Source organism: Hoplias malabaricus, chromosome 3 (genome assembly GCF_029633855.1).
Source record: "Hoplias malabaricus isolate fHopMal1 chromosome 3, fHopMal1.hap1, whole genome shotgun sequence".
Lineage (NCBI taxonomy): Eukaryota > Metazoa > Chordata > Actinopteri > Characiformes > Erythrinidae > Hoplias > Hoplias malabaricus.
The window spans coordinates 5,443,982-5,468,380 of record NC_089802.1 but is presented as its reverse complement, the minus strand read 5'-3'; the positions used below and the strand labels follow the sequence as shown (position 1 = coordinate 5,468,380).

Here is a 24,399-nt window from a genome sequence, read left to right as displayed (position 1 = left end):
TCTTCAATGAATCTTGAAGAATGGTGGTTATAGCTGAGTCATGATTGTAAATGGCTCAATACACCGATAGAGCTCTGACCACTGTCATCAGATAAGGAGTAGCTGGTCCATTTCTGGCTTTGTAGACAAGCATCTGGGTATTAAATAAGATGCAGGCATCTGCAGGAAACCAGTGAGAGGAAAGCAGCAGTGGACAGACATAGGTGAACATAGGAGCTGTGAGCTGGATGAGTTTCAAGGGCCTGATGGGCCACATATGAAGACTTGCCAGGAGCAAGACTGTAGTCAAATCACCTGGAGGACCCTCTAGAGAGATAGGGTTGAATCCTCTGGATGTTGCAGAAGAGTCAGGGTGGTAATAAGAGTTGTAGAGTTACACCAAGGTCTTGCTACAAAAGAACACACTGGTAGAGAGAGAGAGAACAAGGTCTATTAATATGACCATTCAGTCTGTTTGGAGAAATCTGGGATGTATGCGGCAGGTCATGTGTAACTGAACAAATGAAAGGGATGATTGAGACGAGGGAGTGTTCCCTATTGCCTATTTCATTCTGCAATCATTTTTAGATCTGTATTTCTATTCAGACCAATCAGGGATGTGATAGCTCTCATCAGGTAACCAACATGGATTTCAAGCCCTGTTAATGAAATGCTAGCACGGACACATGCAGGCACACAAGCCCTCTCATTACCGCAACACTCTCTCAGACCATGTCACAGCCTTGAGCATTTCATTACCTCTCATATCTCTCCACAGATTTTTCTCTGATTATTCATATTCAAACGCAGTAGACATACAGTATTTTAAACCAATCACGAGCCTACAGTTTCCCAGCAAAACACTAAAATTCATATGTTAAAATAAGAGAAATACAACCCCCTAAAGGTCACTTTCTGAAAGCACTTCTGCTTCAAGAGATCACACAGAATTAGGCCTGCGACATTAGAATTTTTGCACAATTAATATTCTATTATTCTATCTATGCATTTTACTTATTTTTAATGAATCGTTATGAATCAGTTTAGTTTTTGACAGTGCTTCTCATTGACTGTCCCCTCGGTTGCACAATGCAACCATGTTAGTAGGGTAAAGACTAGCATGTGAAACCCCACCACACTGAACAGGGACTACCACAACATCACTGGACACCTCATCACACTTGGAGGAGAACCTTAACCTCCATTTTGTTTATGTCGGCTAACATGTGCATGCATTTTATCTCACAGTCTCATGTTACCTACTTATTTTGAGATTTACAAGAGACTTTGCAGTGGCATGGTATTTGCTGAACACACACACACACACACACACACACACATATATATTGCCCCACACTTGTCTGCTTTATTGAGGGTCAGTACTGTACAGCTCACTTCTCCTGTGACCCATTTCTGTAGCATTCATGTAACCTCATTTTAGTACATGCCCTTTATGATATGTTTACTCTTACATCTTCCCATGAACAATGCATGATGCAACTCTATAGAGATTTATAACAACAGAAACAGAACATTTGTTTATGAAATTAACTAATGGTTAGGTCTAATTTCACTTAATGCAATTAATAAATGTGATACATATAGAAACCACATTTCCTTTCGGAAGAATTCATGAATTCATGAATTCGGAAGAATTCATTCAGAAATATGCTGCATAATATTCTTTCATTCATTATCTGTAACCCTTATCCAGTTCAGGGTCGCGGTGGGTCCAGAGCCTACCTGGAATCATTGGACGCAAGGTGGGAATACACCCTGGAGGGGGCGCCAGTCCTTCACAGGGCAACACACACACACATTCACTCACATCTACGGACACTTTTGAGTCACCAATCCACCTACCGTGTGTTTTTGGACTGTGGGAGGAAACCGGAGCACCCGGAGGAAACCCACGCAGACAGCACCCGGAGGAAACCCACGCAGACACAGGGAGAACACACCACACTCCTCACAGACAGTCACCCGGAGGAAACCCACGGAGACACAGAGAGAACACACCACACTCCTCACAGACAGTCACCCGGAGGAAACCCACGCAGACACAGGGAGAACACACCACACTCCTCACAGACAGTCACCCGGAGGAAACCCACGCAGACACAGGGAGAACACACCACACTCCTCACAGACAGTCACCCGGAGGAAACCCACGCAGACACAGAGAGAAAACACCACACTCCTCACAGACAGTCACCCGGAGGAAACCCACGCAGACACAGAGAGAACACACCACACTCCTCACAGACAGTCACCCAGAGGAAATCCACGCAGACACAGGGAGAACACACCAAACTCGGCACAGACAGTCACCTGGAGTGGGACTCGAACCCACACCCTGGAGCTGGGTGACCGCAACACTAACCTGCTGCGCCACCGTGCTGCCCTTATTAAAAATATGCTAAAAAAAATCATGTGAAGGGCACAGTAAAGTATTATTTTCCTACGAGTTGTGTTTTTCTTATCTGTACGATTACCATTATGATAAGCATTGTTTGTGTGTGCTGTGATACAGAGAGAGAGGTGTGTGTGTGTTGGTGTGTGTGTGTGTGTCACAGTCCTCCACCTTTCCTTTGTGACTATTCTTAATTACACATAATGATTAAATGAGTGTAGTGCAGATATTCAGGGGTCAAAAGAGCAAAACTCTTTTGGCTTTTCACATTCCGGCCGATTACAGCTGAGACTAAAGTCCACAGTCCGGCCTCCATTGACAGGCTTATGCAAGAGTGTGTGAATGGCTTTATTCAACTACTTGAACAATCCGTGCCGTTGCATGCTCCTCTGACTTTGCTATTGTTTTCACCCAGTGGGTCTTTCCTCCCCCAAAGTAATTCATTTAAGAAATTCCCCCTCGGGAACACTACAGCATTTATCTGCACAGATTTTACAGAATGACAGACGAAGTCTAAATCTGGGTGAATTAGCTAACTTGTTTTTCAAATTTGGTTTGTTTGTGTCCTTCGCGACAATTTCAGGAGCTATGACATAGGCTTGTTCACAACAACAACAGCAACAATGCTACAGAGCAACAACAACAACAACAAAACAGCAGGGACAATGTAGCCACAATCACAAGGTTTTTGGTGAATGACCTAAGTATTATGTGTAAGCCTCTTGGGAAAAGAATGTCTAAAAGTGTGTAGACACCTCTGATTGATAGTGCTTCCTGGATCTCCAGTATTTTAGAATGAGTTGGAATGGTGTACAAAATCCAGAAGTAACCATGCATACAGTCAAATCCTCACAGAAATGTTCAGTGTAATCTAAAGCCCTCCCAGAGGAGTACAATGTTAATATAGGAATTGAAGTAATTGTTATACATGTAGGGTAGAACATACATAATCCCAAAATGCACACACACACACACACATTTGCTCTCAATGTTCACCCAGCTCTAAAACTAGTGAAGCAGAAAATGGGCTTTCTGCTCCAACATGAAGAAGCCATGTTGACATAGTATACTGTAGGTTGTACATTTTCTCCATTTCACTCTTTGGTTATATGTAGTAAACACACACTTGAACACGCACACAGATTTACTGATAGGCTGGAGTTTGATTTTGTATTCTGGTGAAATGTTGATTACAGATTCTATCAGCTCAGCCACAGAGGTTTCAGAGCTCACTTGCTTGTTCTCTCTCTCTCTCTCTCTCTCTCTCTCTCTCTCTGTCCCACATACTCCCCCTCTCTCCATCACTTCTTAGCTTTCACTCTGAATCAAGTGTCTGTTCTCTGTAGAACACTCAGCCCCTCACTCCTCCTTTCTCTTCCCTATGTTGTCTTCTTCTACTTCTTCTTCTTCTTCGTCTTCCCTCGCTCTATTCATCTCTCCCTCCCTGACTGTCTATCTCAGTGAATTGTACAACTGCTCCTTTCTAGTCTGGATTCTTGCCGTCCTGAATAATGGAACGATACAGGCAGGGGACAGGTTCAATATGGGACTGAGGGAAGTGGGTCTGATTTATGGAGTTCCACAAAAATACCAGACAAAAAAAAGGCAGGTTTGACAGCAGTAAGTCCTTCCTTTTTTACACTGTGTAAAAACAAATAAAAACTTCTTGGAGTTGCGCTGGAGGTACCCAATTCCTTCATTGCATTTAATGATTCTCTGTTATGGAGGTTGGAGGTTGGAACACACTGAAGCCAGCCACTGCTTCTTTTCTTCTGTTAGCACAATGTCATGAGAGTGGAGGAGAGCACTGATTTACTAGTTCTGTTACGTTAGCTTAGAGGTGGTTACATTGGCTAGCATTGCAATGAGGAATGTTTTTGCTGAGAGTCTCAGCTTTCTGAACAACACAGAGAATCTTTCTTCTAAATCTTTTAAATCTCAGCTGAAAACCTACCTCTTCTCTCAGTACTTCTGCACTCCTCCGCAGGTATAAGTTTCTTCCCTCTTTCATGTTTTTCTTCTTTGTATCCTTGTGGGGCAGCACGGTGGCGCAGCAGGTAGGTGTCGCAGTCACACAGCTCCAGGGACCTGGAGGTTGTGGGTTCGATTCCCGCTCCGGGTGACTGTCTGTGAGGAGTGTGGTGTGTTCTCCCTGTGTCCGCATTGGTTTCCTCCGAGTGACTGTCTGTGAGGAGTGTGGTGTGTTCTCCCCGTGTCCGCATGGGTTTCCTCCGAGTGACTGTCTGTGAGGAGTGTGGTGTGTTCTCCCTGTGTCTGCGTGGGTTTCCTCCGGGTGACTGTCTGTGAGGAGTGTGGTGTGTTCTCTCTGTGTCTGCGTGGGTTTCCTCCGGGTGCTCTGGTTTCCTCCCACAGTCCAAAAACACATGTTGGTAGGTGGATTGGCGACTCAAAAGTGTCCGTAGGTGTGTGTGTGTGAGTGAATGTGTGTGTGTCTGTGTTACCCTGTGAAGGACTGGCGCCCCCTCCAGGGTGTATTCCCGCCTTGTGCCCAATGATTCCAGGTAGGCTCTGGACCCACCGTGACCCTGAACTGGATAAGGGTTACAGATAATGAATGAATCAATGTATCCTTCTGTAAAGTGACATTGGGTATTAGAAAGGCGCTATATAAAGGCAACCTAGATGATAAATTGCACTTCTTTGTTTAATTCTCCATCATGTTTATCTACTTTGTATGCCTCTGTGCTCACCTTTTCTCATCCTCTGTTTCCCTCTTCTCTGTCCCTATTCCACCTCCACCCTGTGGATACAATTACCAAACCTGATCACACAGTGAGAACACTGAGGCTGGGTGGAAACACTCGCACTTAGGAAATCTGATCTAATTTCCAGTAAAGTGAAAGCATATTTTTGTGTTGCCATCTGAACCCAAGCACAGGGGAACGAGTGGGTGCCATCATGGAAAATAACCTGGACTCCGTTGGCAGCTTTTACTGTTTTCTAGTGAACTGCAATAAAATGAAGCTGAAGAGTTTAAAAAAGGTTCTTAAGAAATGTCGGCTGCAAATATAAGCAATTGGTCTGTTTTTTTTTTTCATCTAATTGGTTCCAAGACACCTGCTCGTCTGACATTTCCACTGAAATAAAGGGGAATCATTCCTGATGCAGGAAGGATTTAGACTGAATGTTGAAACATTGCTGTAAGTGTTTGATGGTAATCAGCCACAAGAATGTTTTATTTATTTGTATTTTATTTATTTATCGTTACACTTATACAGCAACTTTCTAGATACCCAAGGACGCTTTACAATCAACACTGCTCAGAACGTCATTCCGTTCAACACTCAATCCACACACACACACACACAGGCAAGAAGTGGCAGCCAAACGCACACAGTGTACCGACCGTCCACCTGGAGGACTGCATCGGGCACTAGGGTTTTACCCAGGACAGAGCACCACTCCATATCCAATTCCAATCCAATCCAATTCACCTAACCTCCATGTTTTTGGACTGTGGGAGGATACCTGAGACCCCAGAGGAAACCCACGCAGACACGGGGAGAACGTGGAAACTCCACCCAGATGGGATTTGAACCCCAGCACTGAGAGGCGAACGTGCTCACCACCAAGCCACCAGGTCACCCTTAGTAAGGTCAGGTACTATATCATCTGATTAGTTCTGGATCATGAACTCCGCTACTAATCCTCCCAAATGTTTGCTCTTTCACTCCAAAGAACACTGTCCAAATGCTTTATAGCCCAGCACTGATTGAGCACAGTGACATTAAGCTCCAAATGATCCCATTGCTTTTCATGCTTTTCTATACAAACTTTTAGACAGAGTGTAGGTGCTAATATGGAAAGCATCTCTTTCCCCTCTTCTTCCGGTGTGAAAGAAAATATTTTAAGCTTATAAAAGCTGACAAGATAATTACCACAGACTTTTAACCCTCTGTTTCACCTCCAGTAATCACCCTTGTCAAATCGTACTTGAGTATGTTGTGTTTTATGACAGAAGGAAACACAGACCCTGAACAGTGCTTATGCCTAGCTGTGCATTAAACCCTTTCCCTGCCATTTATAAGGGGTGCAATTGAACAAAATGGTTAGAATGGAGCTGATATCCACACATTGATCTGTCTAACTGATGTAGGATCAGCGCTAATGTCAGTATCGATTGCTTACAATGGCTGTTGTCTGAGAAGTCTTAAACTGGCGTTGGTTGCATTGAGTTTCAAAGGCTATTTTAGAAGGTATAATGGTGAATGGGTCTATTTTTGGTGCAAGGCCCTGCACTGCAGCAGGAAGATGGATTTTGCTGGTGGTAGATGATGGATTATCATGTGCTGGAGTCACAGGAACTGAAGCCCCGTTTCTTTTGTATTTAGAGCATGTAGTGTGAAGAACAAACTGAAAGTTGTTGTTCAGTTCCCCTGAATTCCAGCAAGCAGTGGGGTAACTGAAATACGGGCTAGTGTTTATGTGCATATCAACTATTGTTTAGTTGCATATTGGTTACCAACTTAACTTTTGAAAGTCTTTGAAAAGTGAAAAGTTTACAGCTTTGATATGATCTCTTTTGCTCAATAATCAAATCATATCAACACTCCTGAGAATCACACTCCTGTAATGGCAGCAAAAATATAATAAGCTGTTTCCTTCATGGTGTAACTCTAAAAGTCTTCCTCTACCTTTTATAGACACACACACACACACACACACACACACACACACACACACTCAGATCGGTGCTTGTGTGCTGTCAGCAAGTGTTAGCCACACATTTCAGTAAATATTTGCTCACTAATTACAGCTCAGGTAAATGCAGCTGTACAGAGAGCTCTCTCTTTGCCTCGATGGTGTTTAAAAGCTCCTAATTGCCATAGCTTTGCTTGTTTTAGCGATTACTTGCCTCTCTGTAATTTTCCTGTATCATTCCTGACAGGTGATTACAACTTGATAGTTTAGATAACACCATGCTCGCTGGGTGTAGACCACATACAAACTATGTCAGAGACACTCAACCAAAAAAATATCATCAGCTCAAGTATCAGATTGTGGTTCATGCACATAGTCAGTAGTTAGGAGGCTCTGACTTTAATTATATATCCATTTCATTGCCATGAGGGGAGCCAGAGTGTGCTATTTTGCTTTCCCTATGGCTAAGAAATACATTAATAAATAAGGATCCAGTCTTCTGATCCCGAGTGTTGATCACAGTGTGTTGAATGAACAACATGGTGCATATACAATACACATGATATTAAACACAAATAGGACTCACTGTGCTGTAAAATCACCAAGATAGTGTTGGTAGAACTCATGAAAACAACTTTGCTTGCACTGTTAAACTTCATTCATTCATTCATTATCTGTAACTCTTATCCAATTCAGGGTCGCGGTGGGTCCAGAGCCTGCCTGGAATCATTGGGTGCAAGGCGGGAATACACCCTGGAGGGGGCGCCAGTCCTTCACAGGGCAACACACACAGTCACACATTCACTCACAAACTCACACCTACGGACACTTTAGAGTCGCCAATCTACCTACCAACGTGTGTTTTTGGACTGTGGGAGGAAAGAGGAGCACTCGGAGGAAACCCACGCAGACACAGGGAGAACACACCACACTCCTCACAGACAGTCACCCGGGGGAAGCCCACGCAGACACAGGAAGAACACACCACACTCCTCACAGACAGTCACCCGGAGGAAACCCACGCAGACACAGGGAGAACACACCAAACTCCTCACAGACAGTCACCCGGAGGAAACCCACGCAGACACAGGGAGAACACATCACACTCCTCACAGACAGTCACCCGGAGGAAACCCACGCAGACACAGGGAGAACACACCACACTCCTCACAGACAGTCACCCGGGGGAAACCCACGCAGACACAGGAAGAACACACCACACTCCTCACAGACAGTCACCCGGAGGAAACCCACGCAGACACAGGGAGAACACACCAAACTCCTCACAGACAGTCACCCGGAGGAAACCCACGCAGACACAGGGAGAACACATCACACTCCTCACAGACAGTCACCCGGAGGAAACCCACGCAGACACAGGGAGAACACACCACACTCCTCACAGACAGTCACCCAGAGGAAACCCACGCAGACACAGGGAGAACACATCACACTCCTCACAGACAGTCACCAAGAGGGGGAATCAAACCCACAATCTCCAGGTTCCTGGAGCTGTGTTGTTGAATATCTGGCCTGGTGCTTAGTCAAGAGTGTATTCCTGCCATGTGCCCAGTGATTTCAGGTAGGCTCCAGCCCCTCTGCAGCCCTGAACATGACAAATGAATGGATGAATGAATGACACTGGCACTTACACTTATGAATTAGATTTAAAGGTCTCATATGACACCACCTGTCTGGTTTTATTGTGAAGTGTGTGCATAGGCGCTTTGTCTTTTTCCTCAGTATGACCTCATAAACCCAGCCACATCAACCAGCTGTAATTTGCTCACCGACCTGTTTGGTTTGGTTCTAAACAGGATACTGACACTCCTTTTCTTTAGTCCTGCAGCAAGGTGTGCACCAGTCCACTGTGATATATATTTACACAGAAAATACTGACCTACATAAAGCTTGGGGAATCTCGGTCACATATGCTTGGAGCTGATCCTCCTAACACTTCTGCTGTCCTAATTTCACTACCGTGATGATGGACCCCTTACATGGCTTTTCTCTTCTTATTTCCTCTGTGCATATGGCCCAGTGTATTAGCACCACTTTTGTTTGTTTCTCTGTGCCAATACATGATGAGATGATAAATAGCTGGTGTGGAGGCCTCAAGGTCACTTTAAGCTTAAAGGGACTGGCTGATTGATGTAGAAAGCCTTTAAGGACTGCGGTTGCCTGTGCTCACTCTTTGCGCATGCGCAGCTACCTGCCATTTATGTGCTATTTCTGTCACATTATAACTGTGGCCATTATCCACAGGGCACCAGTGACATTTGCAGCGGTAAACATGAAGAACTTTTATTTTGAAATGTTTCTTATATGTTTAAATTTACAACCAACCCCTTACAATTCCCCTTTATTTATAATAAAAAATAAAGAAATAAATAAATCATAAAAAAAAAAACATTTCCAAGTGGTTTAAAAGCCTTTAAAGAAACATTCATGGACAATAAAAAGCTAGTTTTTAAAATCTATCCTGCACCCGACAGACCTGGGTGATGTTAAACAAATTTAGACTTTAGATATTAATTAAATTGGCAGCACGGTAGCGCAGCAGGTAGTGTTGGAGTGGAGTGTGGTGTGTTCTCCCTGTGTCTGCGTGGGTTTCCTCCGGGTGACTGTCTGTGAGGAGTGTGGTGTGTTCTCCCTGTGTCTGCGTGGGTTTCCTCCAGGTGACTGTCTGTGAGGAGTGTGGTGTGTTCTCCCTGTGTCTGCGTGGGTTTCCTCCAGGTGACTGTCTGTGAGGAGTGTGGTGTGTTCTCCGTGTGTCTGTGTGGGTTTCCTCCGGGTGACTGTCTGTGAGGAGTGTGGTGTGTTCTCCCTGTGTCTGCATGGGTTTCCTCCGGGTGCTCCGATTTCCTCCCACAGTCCTGGTTGGTATGTTTATTGGCGACTCAAAAGTGTCCGTAGGTGTGAGTGTGTGAGTGAATGTGTGTGTTGCTCTGTGAAGGACTGGCGCCCCCTCCAGGGTGTACTCCCGCCTTGCACCCAATGATTCCAGGTAGGCTCTGGACCCACCGCGACCCTGAACTGGATAAGCGGTTACAGATAATCAATGAACGAATGAATATTAATAAAATGAGAAATAAATCTAATTTATAAGATCTCTTTTATAATTGTGTATGGTCCACGAGATCTTTAGATCTATCCTAATTAAGTGAAAGGAAAGTTTACAAAGTCGAAATTTCCCAAACAATGTAAAATATTAAGATTACAATCTGACGAAGCAAACTAGATTTGCAGTGTTTTACTTATTTCTACCAGTTATTGGAACTGCTGGTAGTGTCACTGTCAAACAGCCCCAGGGTCTCGGGGGCCTGGGTTGAGTACTATCTGAGGAGTTTTGGGTTCTCTTCCCTTGCCTGTGTGGATGTCTTCTAGGCGCTCAGGTTTCCTTCCAAAGTCCAAAAACCCAGGGTGAATTTGTCCACATGTGTGAGTGTGTGAAATTCTCCACAAGTGTGACTGTGTGAGAGTAACCGTGATGGACTGGCACCCAGTGCCCAGGGTGTGTTCCACCCACTGGTCCAGAGTAGGCTCCAGACGTACAGCATGAATCTGCTCATAATGCATAATGTTCATAATCGCTTGGGTTCCAGTGTACAGACTGTATGTGGTTTGTCAGAACCGAGCATTTACATTGACACAGGTTTCTTTGAAGCCGCAGAAACTGTGGAAGTAACTGCAGACTAACAATGAATACTGCGATCCATGTCAGCAGACAGCAGGCACAGTCCGTTTGAACAAAGCGTGTTGCTTTTAATTAAAGAAGATTAGAGGCTGGTGTTGGAGGCAATAACAGCGAAAGGGAAAGGTTGTAATGAATCCTGGCCACAGCAATGGAACCGGACAGCGCTGACTTAGTTCATGTTAGCTGATTGTGAAATGTGTGTGTGCATGTGTGTGTGTGTGTGTGTGTGCGCACGTATGAGAGAAAAAAAAATCCAAGGCCACATTTAATATTTTCACCCTAGCCTGAAGTTACCAGTGCAGGTTTCCATGGTAACACTTTGTTGAGCATGCTGACCAGAGGTACTGCCCAGTGTACAGACTCAGACAAGATAATACATCAACTGCACATTTTATGAAATGTAGAATTTATTACGAACCTTTTGAACAGACCACTGTTTGTCAGAGTCTCTCAGTGCAGGGGGTTCTGCGTTTTCACACTGTATATCAACAGTGCATGCACTTCCTGGATAGAGCCGACTACTTTTACAAAGACAGAGCATCAGGAATGTAGATAGATAGGAGTAACGCATTAAATACATGAAGATAGAAAGAGGAATGTGCTGAGGGAAAGTCAGAGAGAAAGAGACTGAGAGACAGGGGCACAGGGGGAGATGGAATGTATAAATAAGAATGTTGTACAGAAGAAAAAAAAACCCTTGTGTGATTTGGGGGGCCTCTTTAATGCATACCTCCCCTTCCTCTCTCCCCCTGTCAGTTAAGAGTGTTGTTATTACTGTGAGACATCTCTGTGGGCCTGAGGATGGCCCCTGCCACTCCAGATCTGCCTCTCTCCTTTTCCCAGGCTCCCCTGCACACTGATGTATCCAGGACAACAGCAGGCTGAGACCGTGAGGAAAGCCCCCTCACTACCTCACTAAATCTGCCCTTGAATACACTCTGAAACACACTCAACTTGTCCTACATCTCAGAGACATACACACCACAACACGCCCCTTCTACCACATCCAGAAATATACACTCCAGAATTCACGCTTTATCCCACGTTACACAAAAGCATTAAATTATACTGAAAGCTCTGCAGTGGGTTTTGTGACCCACAGCTGAACTTTCAATACCAGCGTCTGACCTCATTATTTACGTTTCTGTATACAGTCAAATCCTCACCGCTATGTTCCAAGGCTCTAGACTTGAGCATTTCCAGACAAATTAAATGCTCCTTGAGTTCAGAGGAATTGTTGGATGATCAGTTTAAAAACAGCGCCCCTGATATGTGATACCTTCTTGCTCGCACATTGAAAGTATGCTTTTGAATGATTTTCCAATAGAGGTTAATGTATTTTTATTTATCTGTTTGCCAGGGATATCCATGTCCACCATATTCAGTTACAGCCAGGAGAAATCTGAGTCATCCCTATCATCAGGATGTACTAGGCCCCACTCACTGGGACTGTGTTTGCCATGTTGAAGCACATGATGTGTGAGCAGACCACGACGTGTGTGTTCCATCATCTGCTCTGGCTCTGAGCTACACACACTGCCTGACACTCATTTGTCAGCTTTTCATGTGAATACGCGTCAGCTTTCAGTAGCAGAATCGCTAATTAAGAAGATGAAAGCAAGAGAAGGGTTGAAGGAGTTAGCGTGCTAGCCACACTGCGGGCTGTACAACACGCGGATGCATATAAGGGCTGTGGTGTGTGTGTATGTGTGTCTGTGTGTGTTTTTGAGAGAGAGAGGGAGAGAGAGAGAGAGAGAGAGAGAGCGAGACAGAGATAGAGAGTGAGAGAGAAAGAGAGAGAGAGAGAGAGAGAGAGAGAGAGAGAGAGAGAGAGAGAGAGAGAGAGAGAGAGAGAGAGAGAGAGATACATCATGGGAAAGAGAAATATTTGAGCCGAGCTGCAGTGGTTTTAAATTTGACATGATGTCTAAGTGTCACGTTTGCTGATATACTGTATATATATACACACATATAGGTGCACGTTATCTGGTGTTTTGCTGTGGTATGTGGTTTATCTCTGTGGTCAGCTCTGCTCGAAAAATTAAACAAATGCACCTGTATGTCCAATAATACATTGCAGAAGAGTCTCAGACCCCTCTAGCTGATACTTGACATTGAACATGGTGGCCTTAGGCTCATGCAATTCTCTAACAGTGTCCCATTCGACTGTTTGCTGCATTTCTGTGGCGATTTTACAGCTTTACGTGCAGTTTTCTGATGAGGATTTGTTACTAGTTCTGTAGAATCCTGCGTCTCTTGTTTCTGTTCAGTTGAGGTTAGACACTCAAGCTACATTTGACTGCCCTCTCCTCCATCCGCCGTGTTGATGGAGCAAAGCTGCTGCTGCTAAAGCTGTCTCACACCTTGTGAGGCCAAGACTTATACACACCACTCCAGGAGTAATATGTGTTTGAATTTCACAGTCACAGACTCCAAATCTCCTTTCTGAACCTGGGATTTCATAAATCACACACTGGAATATTACTTCTGAATCTTAGCTATGAAAATGATCATGAACTGCCCCCACTTTACACTTCTCTTTTTCCACACACTGAACCGGATGTTCACACTTCAGCTCCTCGTTATCAGTTCATTTAATCTCTAAAGGGATACATTTATCTCTCTCTCTCTCTCTCTCTCTCTCTCTCTCTCTCTCTCTCTCTCTCTCTCTCTCTCTCTCTCACACACACACACACACATACCCCTTAATTTTTCCTCACTTCTTTCTGAAACGAACCAAAATGTTATTACATATATACACAAATATATAAATAGCGCCCAAACTCTCTCACCACTTACCCCCCCCCTACTCTCTCTCTCTCTCTCTCTCTCTCCCTCTCTCTCTCTCTCTGTCTCTCTCTCCCTCTCTCTCTCTCTCTCTCTATCTTTGTCTCTCTCCCTCTCTCTCTCTCCCTCTCTCACTCTCTCTCTCTCTCTCACACACACACACACATGCACACACACACCCCTTCATTTTTCCTCACTTCTTTCTGAAACAAACCAAAATATAAATATATATAAATAGGGCCCAAACTCTCTCTCACCACTTACCCCCCCACCCCCCCTCTCTCTGTCTCTCTGTAATGAGTGCAGTTGGGGACATGTCAGTGAATGTTGAGCCCAGAGGCTGTGTGCAGACATCTTCCTCATAAAGAGGAACCCACGCACAAGCTTATCCCATGACCCATTTCCCACAATGCCTTTCTGAAAAGACACACTCTCAGGCCACAGGCTACAGCAGAGCAGAGGGCAACACAAGAGCATTCGACTGTTTACTGATTTAATACACTTCACATATCCCCACAGCACTACAAACATCAGGTTTAGGAAAATATAAACACCATGCAGTTTAGCACTGTGTATAAACATCATACAAATAGTTTCAGTTATGTAATTAATTTCACAGACTAACATTTGTCAATGTAGCACAGAGTAAAGTTCTCAGATGGGACTTTCCAACAATGATAAACCATATCCTCGTTTTTCAGAATGATATGAAACTGATGGAACCCCCTGCTTCTCACTATAGATTCCAACCATGATCTAATGTATTTACTGTAAAAATAAGTGAGCATTTGTTGTTCTGCTTTATGCTCTATGTTCTGTATGTAATAATCAACATAGTAAAGTTGTTATAAATTAAGGAGAAAAACTGATGGTAATTTGACTAGCAAAGTAATCAAAATTTATTTCAATTCGGCATGGTGGTGCAGCAGGTAGTTGTTGCAGTCACACAGCTCCAGGGGCCTGGAGGTTGTGGGTTCATGTCCCACTCCGGGTGACTGTCTATGAGGAGTGTGGTGTGTTCTCCTTGTGTCTGCGTGGGTTTCCTCCGGGTGAGTGTCTGTGAGGAGTGTGGTGTGTTCTCCCTTTGTCTGCGTGGGTTTCCTCCGGGTGACTGTCTGTGAGGAGTGTGGTGTGTTCACCCTGTGTCTGCGTGGGTTTCCTCCGGGTGACTGTCTGTGAGGAGTATGGTGTGTTCTCCCTGTGTCTGAGTGGGTTTCCTCCAGGTGACTGTCTGTGAGGAGTGTGGTGTGTTCTCCCTGTGTCTGTGTGGGTTTCCTCCGGGTGACTGTCTGTGAGGAGTGTGGTGTGTTCTCCCTGTGTCTGCGTGGGTTTCCTCCGAGTGACTGTCTGTGAGGAGTGTGGTGTGTTCTCCCTGTGTCTGCGTGGGTTTCCTCCGAGTGACTGTCTGTGAGGAGTGTGGTGTGTTCTCCCTGTGTCTGCGTGGGTTTCCTCCGAGTGACTGTCTGTGAGGAGTGTGGTGTGTTCTCCCTGTGTCTGCGTGGGTTTCCTCCGAGTGACTGTCTGTGGGGAGTGTGGTGTGTTCTTCCTGTGTCTGCGTGGGTTTCCTCCGGGTGAGTGTCTGTGAGGAGTGTGGTGTGTTTTCACTGTGTCTGCGTGGGTTTCCTCCGGGTGCTCCGGTTTACTCCCATGGTCCAAAAACACATGTGGGTGGGTGGATTGGCGACTCAAAATTTTCCGTAGGTGTGAGTGTGTGTTATGTGCATGTCACCCTGTGAAGGACTGGCGCCCCCTCCAGGGTGTATTCCCGCCTTGCGCCCAATGATTCCAGGTAGGCTCTGGACTCACCGTGACCCTGAACTGCATAAACGCTTACAGATAATGAATGAATGTTTTGATTGTTCTCAATAATTAAAATATTGAAAACTTAAAAAAATGACAGTTATTATTCAAATAGGCAGATAATTATAAATATTAATAACTTTGACAAAGATGCCGCCACCATCAGACAAATAATTCCCAACGCTAATACCGACACAGACACATTTAAACCTCTTAAAATTATTGAATGGACCTAGGCAGGTCCTCTGCCTGCTTTCCAGATTGGCTAATTGTGTGTCAGTATCATGCCCTACTTACGTCCCCAACCCCCTGCTCCATTGTGGGAAGAATAAAGAAGAGGACGTTTCACACTCTGGCCCTGCTTCAATGCCATGTGGACTTCAGCTGCTGATTATGGTTTAAATTCTGGTGCACTGTATTATTTACAACAGAGAAGCAGATTGTTGTATATTTATATTAGGTTTGACCATGGAAAAATCTTAGGGCAAGGTTTCCTAACGGCTAGGGATGAAAGAGCCTTTACCATCTGACCATCTGCCACAAACCAGCCCTGGGATTCACTCTTCTTACCTGATTGTGTGTGTGTGTGTGTGTGTGTGTGTGTGTGTGTGTGTGTGTGTGTGTGTGTGAGAAATGAATGTCAGTGGTGGTCTTGTTTCCAGATTTTTCTCTCATTACAAATGCCCCTGAGTGTCTGGCTGACACAGGGGCGATGCTGGAGGTTTATTAATCTCTGTGGGACACAGTATTGACTCTAGCTGGTCCCAGTGGAAAGCTGTGTGCTAGGCATGTGTTAATGACCTAATGCTGGTCCAGCCCATACTTCATCACAGAGGGATCATTCCTCAGAGATGAAACATTCTGTTTCTGCTCTGCATTAAGGCCTTTTCATTACTGTGGTCTTGTGCTCATGTGTTTATGTATTATGTGCCTGGGTCTGGGGAGTACAGAGTGCATTTATTGACTGAAATGATACACAGAGCCAATATCATCGCTGTCCAAATAAAACTATATTATTTCCAATTTGTTTTTGTGGGTTTGGACACATTAGCCGCTCCATACACTGTGTAAAAAGTTCATGATAGATGGACCAACAGATACACTTCCAAATGATTTAGAATAAAACCTCTTCATTTTATCCTGTATCAAAATTTAAAAGGGGACATATTATACACTTTTTCTTAGGTTTGGGTCAAAATACCACAAGGACAATACAACACAGCAGTGTTCTACCTCTGTCTTAACATCCCTGTTAAGAATGACAAGTTTCAGCCCCTGTTCCTTTAAATAACAGTGAGCCATGGTTATGTTCAAATGGAGGGCCCAGAAGTGATGTGCAAGGAGCAGCTCTGGTTTTTAACCGTTTTTGCCCAGTTTTCTTTCTTCTTCTTTCTTTCTCGTTTCTCTGTTTTTATTCAGCAATTTTATTTCTTTGCAACCATTGCTTGTTTTGCTCTGTTTAATACGGACTTTCCAAGGCTTCTTCCTCGTGTGCTGAGGGAGTTTTTCCTTGACACTGTTGCCCCTGGCTCGCTCATAAGAGGCTTGGACCCGGATCTCTGTAAAGCTGCTTTGTGACAACTTTTTGTTGTGAAAAGCGCTATATAAATAAAATGTAATTGATTGATTGATGGGCGGCACGGTGGCGCAGCAGGTAGTGTTGCAGTCACACAGCTCCAGGGGCCTGGAGGTTGTGGGTTCGATTCCCGCTCCGGGTGACTGTCTGTGAGGAGTGTGGTGTGTTCTCCCTGTGTCTGCGTGGGTTTCCTCCAGGTGCTTCGGTTTCCTCCCACAGTCCAAAAACACACGTTGGTAGGTGGATTGGTGACTCAAAAGTGTCCATAGGTGTGAATGTGTGTGTGTCTGTGTTGCCCTGTGAAGGACTGGTGCCCCCTCCAGGGTGTATTCCCGCCTTGCGCCCAATAATTCCAGGTAGGCTCTGGACCCACCGTGACCCTGAACTGGATAAGGGTTACAGATAATGAATGAATGATTGATTGATTGACTTTGCGCTCTCATTAACGTGAGTCAATATCTGTAATTAGAAAGACTCAGTTGAGGAGGCAGGACAGTACTAAGGTCTCTGCACGTGGCGTAGGAAACAGCACAAAATCAGAATTGAGGATTGTTTTATCTCATCCTTTCAGACTTGGCAGAGAACAAAGTTTGTGGGTTGGTGGCCTCCAGAGCTCCAAAATAGTATGTACAGGCAATAATCAAGTGATATATTAATTTGTGCTCTTAAAGTTAACACACATTAATGCAAACAGAAATTTAATTTGTTAATTGTTTTAATTATGTATTTTTATACAAATTTGGCCAGGGGCTTCCAGACAACAGATTTAATAGAAGAATAATCATTCATTCATTCATTCATTCATTCATGGTCTGTAACCCTTATCCAGTTCAGGGTTACGGTGGGTCCAAAGCCGACCTGGAATCATAGGACACATGCAGAAGGAGAAATAATCAACCAGACACTATTTCTTTCTCACTATTTCTTGTTGCACTGGAGGATAATGTGGTTAACAACTAATGGAAACCCATATCCTACACAGCAAAGAAAGAAACACGCAAATGTAATGACTAAAGGAATTTCACATCCTTTTCCCAATGTCTTCATTCGAAGTAGTCTTTTGCAAAAGGCTCTGTTCCTGAATCAGAATTGTTTGTTGTGATGGTGATAAAAAGAAGACTTCTGAATTAATTAAAGCCTTTTAAGTGTACTTCATCAAAACGTATTCCATGAGATGTTTATAAGTGATACCCGACGCCTGAAACATTGTTTTGAAACAGTGTTACTTTTAAAAACATGTTCTCAGTGGAAAGGCACTTGAGTGGCTTGGTGGTGGCACTGGTAATTTTGTCTGTCTGGAAGTAGCACATACTCTGTGTGTGTGTGTGTGTGTGCTTCATACCCACTGTGATCCTGATCCAGGATGATTCCCCCACCCCCCTAGATTTAACGGAATATGTATTTACATTTCATAAAAAACTAAAAAGAGACATGGTGGTTCACTGTCCTTTTGTAGGTAAAAAAAACTAATTACCATCCACAAGTTAGACGTCTGATTCCGTTATTTCATAATCTTTATCTGATGGTTCAGAATAATTTTATTTACATCTCAAACAGGAAAAACTTAATCTTTAAAATCAGCCTTGCAGTTTGCTCAATGGTAAATGATGTAACACCAGTATATAATTATAGAATCTGAACAAGTATCGCTTCAACCTGAGAGCTGAATTCTCTTGGCTTCCTGAGGATGTGATTAGGCCCAGGGTAGACGCTTGTCCAGGAGATTTTGATCAGAGTGGCAGCACATACTCAACACTGAACTCCAGCACATATCCACCTCAGGCAGTTTCACTTTTCCTCTGTACTCTGATTTGTAGTCATCAGCTCATGGCTAAACATGACAAATCCTACAATATGCAGAAAGGGGAAAGGCCTCTGAGAATAAGCTGCTTTCCTCCATTTTTCAATCAGATAATGCTATTAAATCATACAGAACAATTTACCACACAGAACAGAGAGCCACACATCTTGAAACAAAGGCACAATGCGGCCATTTTAATTCATTTTAATTCTAAACTACTGAAACAAAATTCAACAACAAATCTGCACAGAATGAAGAGGGAACTCACACTTAAAAGAGAATAAGGCAGGAAATTCCAAGGCTAAAATTTGAATGAATGGCGTGTCTGCCACCTTGTGGTGTATTATGAATATTGCACATTTTCTCCATGTGGTAAAGTACTAGTACTAGTCTACCAATCTTTTGTTGTATACCATTGAGGTCATTATGACTAAATAATGTAACTTAAACCTCTCTCTCTCTCTCTCTCTCTCTCTCTCTCTCTCTCTCTCTCTCTCTCTAGTCATGATGGTCCCTGTTTTATTTGTGTTAACAACAACAACCACTGCATTTAATACCACGCAACCTGCAAACAACACACAAGGTAAGTTTCACAAAGGAATAAAAACATATGAATCTTCCTTAAAATGTTTGATTGAAATCAGTAATGCAGTAATACATGTTTTTAGCTGTGAATTACCTTTTCTATCTCACCTTGTTGATTTTTGGTAGATTTCATTTACTTAATTGTGTTGCCAAATGACAGGAATTATGTACCTACTTTTTTTCACCTGACTATAGTGAAAAATAGGTCTTTTCATGTGGCAAACTGAAGGTCTCTTCACTTTTTTGTACATATTTTATCACACACACACTACATGTGTAATACAAGGTGCAGGCCTTACATTAATACAACAAAGTAGCAATGTAAAGGAACAACACACTGTTTTCATTCACTGTGAAAAAACATCAGAAAGTACATATCGTTACTGAGCTCTTCGTGGGGTTAAAACGGTTGTTTGTGGTGGTTTTAGAAGGAAATGTGCAATGCCACAGGATCTTGTATCAAGCGAAGGCTGTCCACAGATTCCTTTTAATACAATTATTATCCTCAAGGGGGCGCTGAGTACTCACATTGATCCTATCGAAACACTGACAAAAGGCCCGGTTGTTTATCTTCATGGAGTAGCTTCCAAACTACACATAGACTACATTAAAATAATAACAATATAATAATATTAATGTACAAAAGTTTGCATTGGATTTGTTTTTGCGCTTTTTAAATCAACAATCTGTGGCGTCCACCACGGCTCCCACACAGCAGTGGGAAGTAAGGGGGGGACAATGCTAAGTGCTAACTGACTTCCAGGATGCCTTTCATTTACTCTGATAAGAGACTTAAAGTGTTGTTTCGTGTTGTGTGCTTGTCCTCTACGTACATCATATGTACATCATAGGCCTTTTGTTTTACACCTCTAAGCGTGTGTCTCAAGGTGTGGGGTTTTCTTAGCGTTTATTATTAGGGTCGCCAACTTTCTGAAATCGAAATAAGGAACATTATTTACAATGAGCTCTGAAGTGAAAGAATGTTGTGTGTTGATGAGGGCTAAAAAACAGCCTCATCATTATATTACCATATTATATGTCCAGTAAAAATTTCATATTATTAATTATGTCAGAACACAATTGCTGTCATTGTTTCACTGTTATGTCCTGTGTTTAATATACAGTCTAGTTTGCTTATTTAGGACTCATATATTTGTCTTATAATTGAAGAATATTTAATTGTTACTGCTAATCTTTATTTGAAATTATCCAATATAACAGTTGTGTTGAGAGAGAGAGGAAATAGTTTCTCCAGGACACGCCGCTAACATTATTTCTGTCTAAAAGCTGAGCTGTTATTTCCCAGTGACCTGTTCCTCTCAGCGCTGCTACAAAACAAACCCCTGCTGGAGGGACTTTGACTCCATTGGCTGCAGCACTGAATGATGAACGAACTCTGGCTGCTGATTGGCTAAATAAAAAGTGATGACCAATGAGAAGTGCATTCTCTGCTTAGCAGCCCGTGGAGTATATACCCCTCCCTCAGGCAGAGGGAGGCCATTTTCTCACTGTCCAAATACGGACGATTCCATATTTTACGAGACGGCTGGCACCCTAATTTATAAAGGGTAAGGCCAGTTTAACAAAGAGAATGTTGTGTCCACCTTTACTATTATTTTGTTTATGATTTGACCTCCACAACCTACAGTCACTGTTTTAATCACAGAAACAATTGCTGAAATATACCCTGTATGTCCAAATGAAGCATAAAATTAACTAGTACTCTCTGAATCAGCTGGATGAATGGAACTGTGGTCTCTGGAGTGATGGAAGTGGTGTTTATGAACCAGAAATTGTTATCCAAAATCAGTTCCTGACCTCACTAATGTTTCTGTGGCTGAATGCCATCAAACCCCTATAGAAATGTTCCAGCCTTACATTAAAAGTAGAATCTCTTGCTGCATCAACTGATGACAGACTCCCTGTAAATGCTTTTAGTTACAGGAGGAATGCTGGATTAGCAGGTGTCCAGAAATGTTTGGCTTTTTGGAGTTAAATTCTTGCAGTTGCTTTATGTGTCTGGAATTATTTGACAACTGCTGCTCTATGCGTGTGGTCATCATTCAGGCTTCATCTAAGCATTAGTTTCTCTCAGTGGTGTCATGCTGAGTCAAGCATGGATTAAACAGGGTTGTAATTTCGCTGTGGCTGGTGGTAGTCAGACTGTGTTAGAATACTGTTTGCTGGGTTCTGTGCCAAAACCTGCTGTTAGGTGGATAACTAGGGTTGAGCAGCATGGTCAAAACAGCGCTAAAGCACTTTATTAAAGACGTCTTGTATATGCTGCTTGTTTTTTATTTATTTCTACAGGTTTGTGGTCTCTGCATAACTTCGTAGATCCATTGACATCAGTGGAAAATACCAGCCGGCGTTTGCACTTTGTTGAAAATCAATGATGAATGGAACAACAGAAATAGCCAAACAGTTGCCCTTTGATGAAGAAATAGTTTGCGTTATATATTGTTCAAATTGATTTCTCTGAAAATGTAATAAATTTTAATATAAATATTTATTCATTCATTATCTGTAACCCTTATCCAGTTCAGGGTCACAGTGGGTCCAGAGCCTACCTGGAATCATTGGGCGCAGGGCGGGGATACACCCTGGAGGGGGCGCCAGTCCTTCACAGGGCAACACACACTCACACACATTCACTCATACCTACAGACACTTTTGAGTCGCCAGTCCACCTACCAACGTGTGTTTTTGGACTGTGGGAGGAAACCGGAGCACCAGGAGGAAACCCCCACAGACACAGGGAGAACACACCAACTCCTTACAGACAGTCACCCGGAGCGGGAATCGAACCCACAACCTCCAGGCCCCTGGAGCTGTGTGACTGCGACACTAACCTGCTGCGCCACCATGCCGCCCTTAATATAAATAATTATAAATTAAACTTATACAGTGCCTTTCACAAGACACAAGGACCCTTACATTTCTTCTCTGATGTCCACTTATTTTTTTAAATTTTTTATTCCTTGAAAGTTTTCCAACTTCTACTTACTTTCTAAAATTAAGTCGACTGTACAGTGTTTTTAAAAAATCAATATATATCTTACTTAAATAACAGTCCAAAATGAAAAGCTCCTTATAACCGTATGAACGTAAGCAGATAAGCAAAATGGTAGATGGCTGAATATTTAAATGTATGTACACTACATGAGTCAGAGACACCCCTTCATTCATATTTTCCAGTCAGTGACTTTTAGAAGTGGGTTGCTTGTGTTAGTGAATGGTAATCATTGAAGATTTAACTGTATTTAGAAATGATGTCAAAATCTTGTTTAAAAAAAAAATGAGGAAAGTACTCAGATATGGGCTCCACTCTGCCTCCTGCAGCTCAGTTACAAGGCTAGGTTCCTGTTCTTTTGTTTTCTCATTGGGTTTAACGGCCTCTCCTTTTTCCTTTAGACGCTGGAGTGTTCTCCAACCATCACATCCTGCCCACACTGCTCGTGCTTTCACTGTTAGCACTCACCGTGGCTCTACTGGCCTGCTACTGCCTCAGGTATGAAACAAACACATACACACAGACACAGACACCACACACACATGCACACACCCTCACATATATATACATACACACACACACACACACATTTACACTTGCACATTAAATGTTACATCATCACCAGATGCTCCACCCAGTTCACTGAGACCAGGAACTGAAACTGACACACACAAGCACTCACACACACACACAGACAAACACACAGAGTGGCTCAGAGCTGCATAGTGCTCTGGCTTGAGTGTGTGTCCTCTTCAGCGTAAGTGGCAAGACGCAGCCTCTGATGAGAAAGAACAGCCTTAGCTTTCGATGGTAAGATATACACACACATTACCAGCTTCACATTAGTATTATTTCACACAGGCGGTGTGTAGTCTCAGTTGTAGAGTTGTAGAGACACTCACACTAGGACTTGGTTCCATCTGACTTTCTCTGACCGTCTTGTGATTTACTGATATCTCTAACAGGTTCAAAAACCAGAGAAAAGCCGATATCACCACAGTTGACAAGAAGATACCAAATGGCATTCTGGAAGAACAAGGTACACCTTCTCGTTTTCTTTAACGGCTTTTGATAGGCTTTCAGCTGAAAGTGATGCCCGTGTGGTTTCCGTGTAGCTCAAAGTTCATGTCGGCTGAGAACAGGATGCAGAATGCTAACATCCTCCTGGGTGATCTACTGTAAGCTCTGACTAACAATGAAATCATTCATTCTTTTATGTTTAACGAGCCGTGTTTTGTCCACGATTAGACATTACTTATTGAACATAATGAAAATGAATGGAAAAGCCAATGCATGGTGATGAGGGCAGAAGGCTTTAGACCAAGTTGTGTTTAGGCTTTTTAATTTCAGGCTTAAATATGGTGGTGTTTATCATGTTTAGGTAAATACCCTGCAAACTCCCTGTAGGTGATCAACAACTTGGTTCTAACTGCAGTGATTTGATCTGTTTAGTGTGTCTTTACCATTTCTGTCACTGGCACTGCTCTTTATTCTGTCAATTTATTGTTATATATTTGACTTATGTCTGAAGCATCTAACAATCGTATGTAAAAGTTGCTGGATGATGGACCAATTACAAAGAAGTTGTAGTATATTTCAAACAGGCCAGAGAAGGAAAGGTAATTAGAGCAAGGTTGGAGTAATGTCGCACAGAGGTCTGACAGATGCTGATACAACATCTGTTTAAGTTATTTACATCCAGTCTGTCTGGGGTCAAAGAATGAACCTGCATTTTAGGGCCTCATTTCCACTGTTATGGGTTTATGAATCTTATCAGAGAAGTTGTGTAATACGCTTTCCCCTGTCCTGTTTTTTTTTTTCACATATCCTGATTGCAATCTCTCTTCAGTGTTGTTCCTCAGTTCTCACTAAAAACACACGCCCAAACATGCTAGAGAGCCCGAAATATCTACTGCTGCATAGATCCGTTTATACTGCAAAAATGCTGTGTGTCATAACAGTAAAACTCCCTATGTTTGACACTTAAGCACTTACAATAGCTGGAGAATCAGAACATTTTATTAGTAATAACATTTGCTGCTGTGTTTAATAATGTTTTAAAGGCTAAGCAGCAGCTCTATGAAAG

At 43.1% G+C, this 24,399-nt stretch overlaps 1 protein-coding gene across 2 annotated transcripts in view; it reads left to right on the top strand.

Annotated features, from left to right (window-relative positions):
• The window catches only part of ptprea (protein tyrosine phosphatase receptor type Ea), a 101,823-nt gene that overhangs the window by 57,289 nt on the left and 20,135 nt on the right, over nt 1-24,399 (top strand). The window contains exons 3-5 of one of the 2 annotated variants that reach the window (XM_066663413.1): nt 19,218-19,298; nt 22,715-22,811; nt 23,279-23,352. In XM_066663413.1, the coding sequence (XP_066519510.1) occupies nt 19,220-19,298; nt 22,715-22,811; nt 23,279-23,352 (250 nt within the window). In that variant the 5' untranslated portion in view covers nt 19,218-19,219. Of the gene's footprint in view, nt 1-19,217; nt 19,299-22,714; nt 22,812-23,005; nt 23,124-23,278; nt 23,353-24,399 lie in introns of those variants that run through there. The other variant, XM_066663414.1, reaches the window with a different exon arrangement.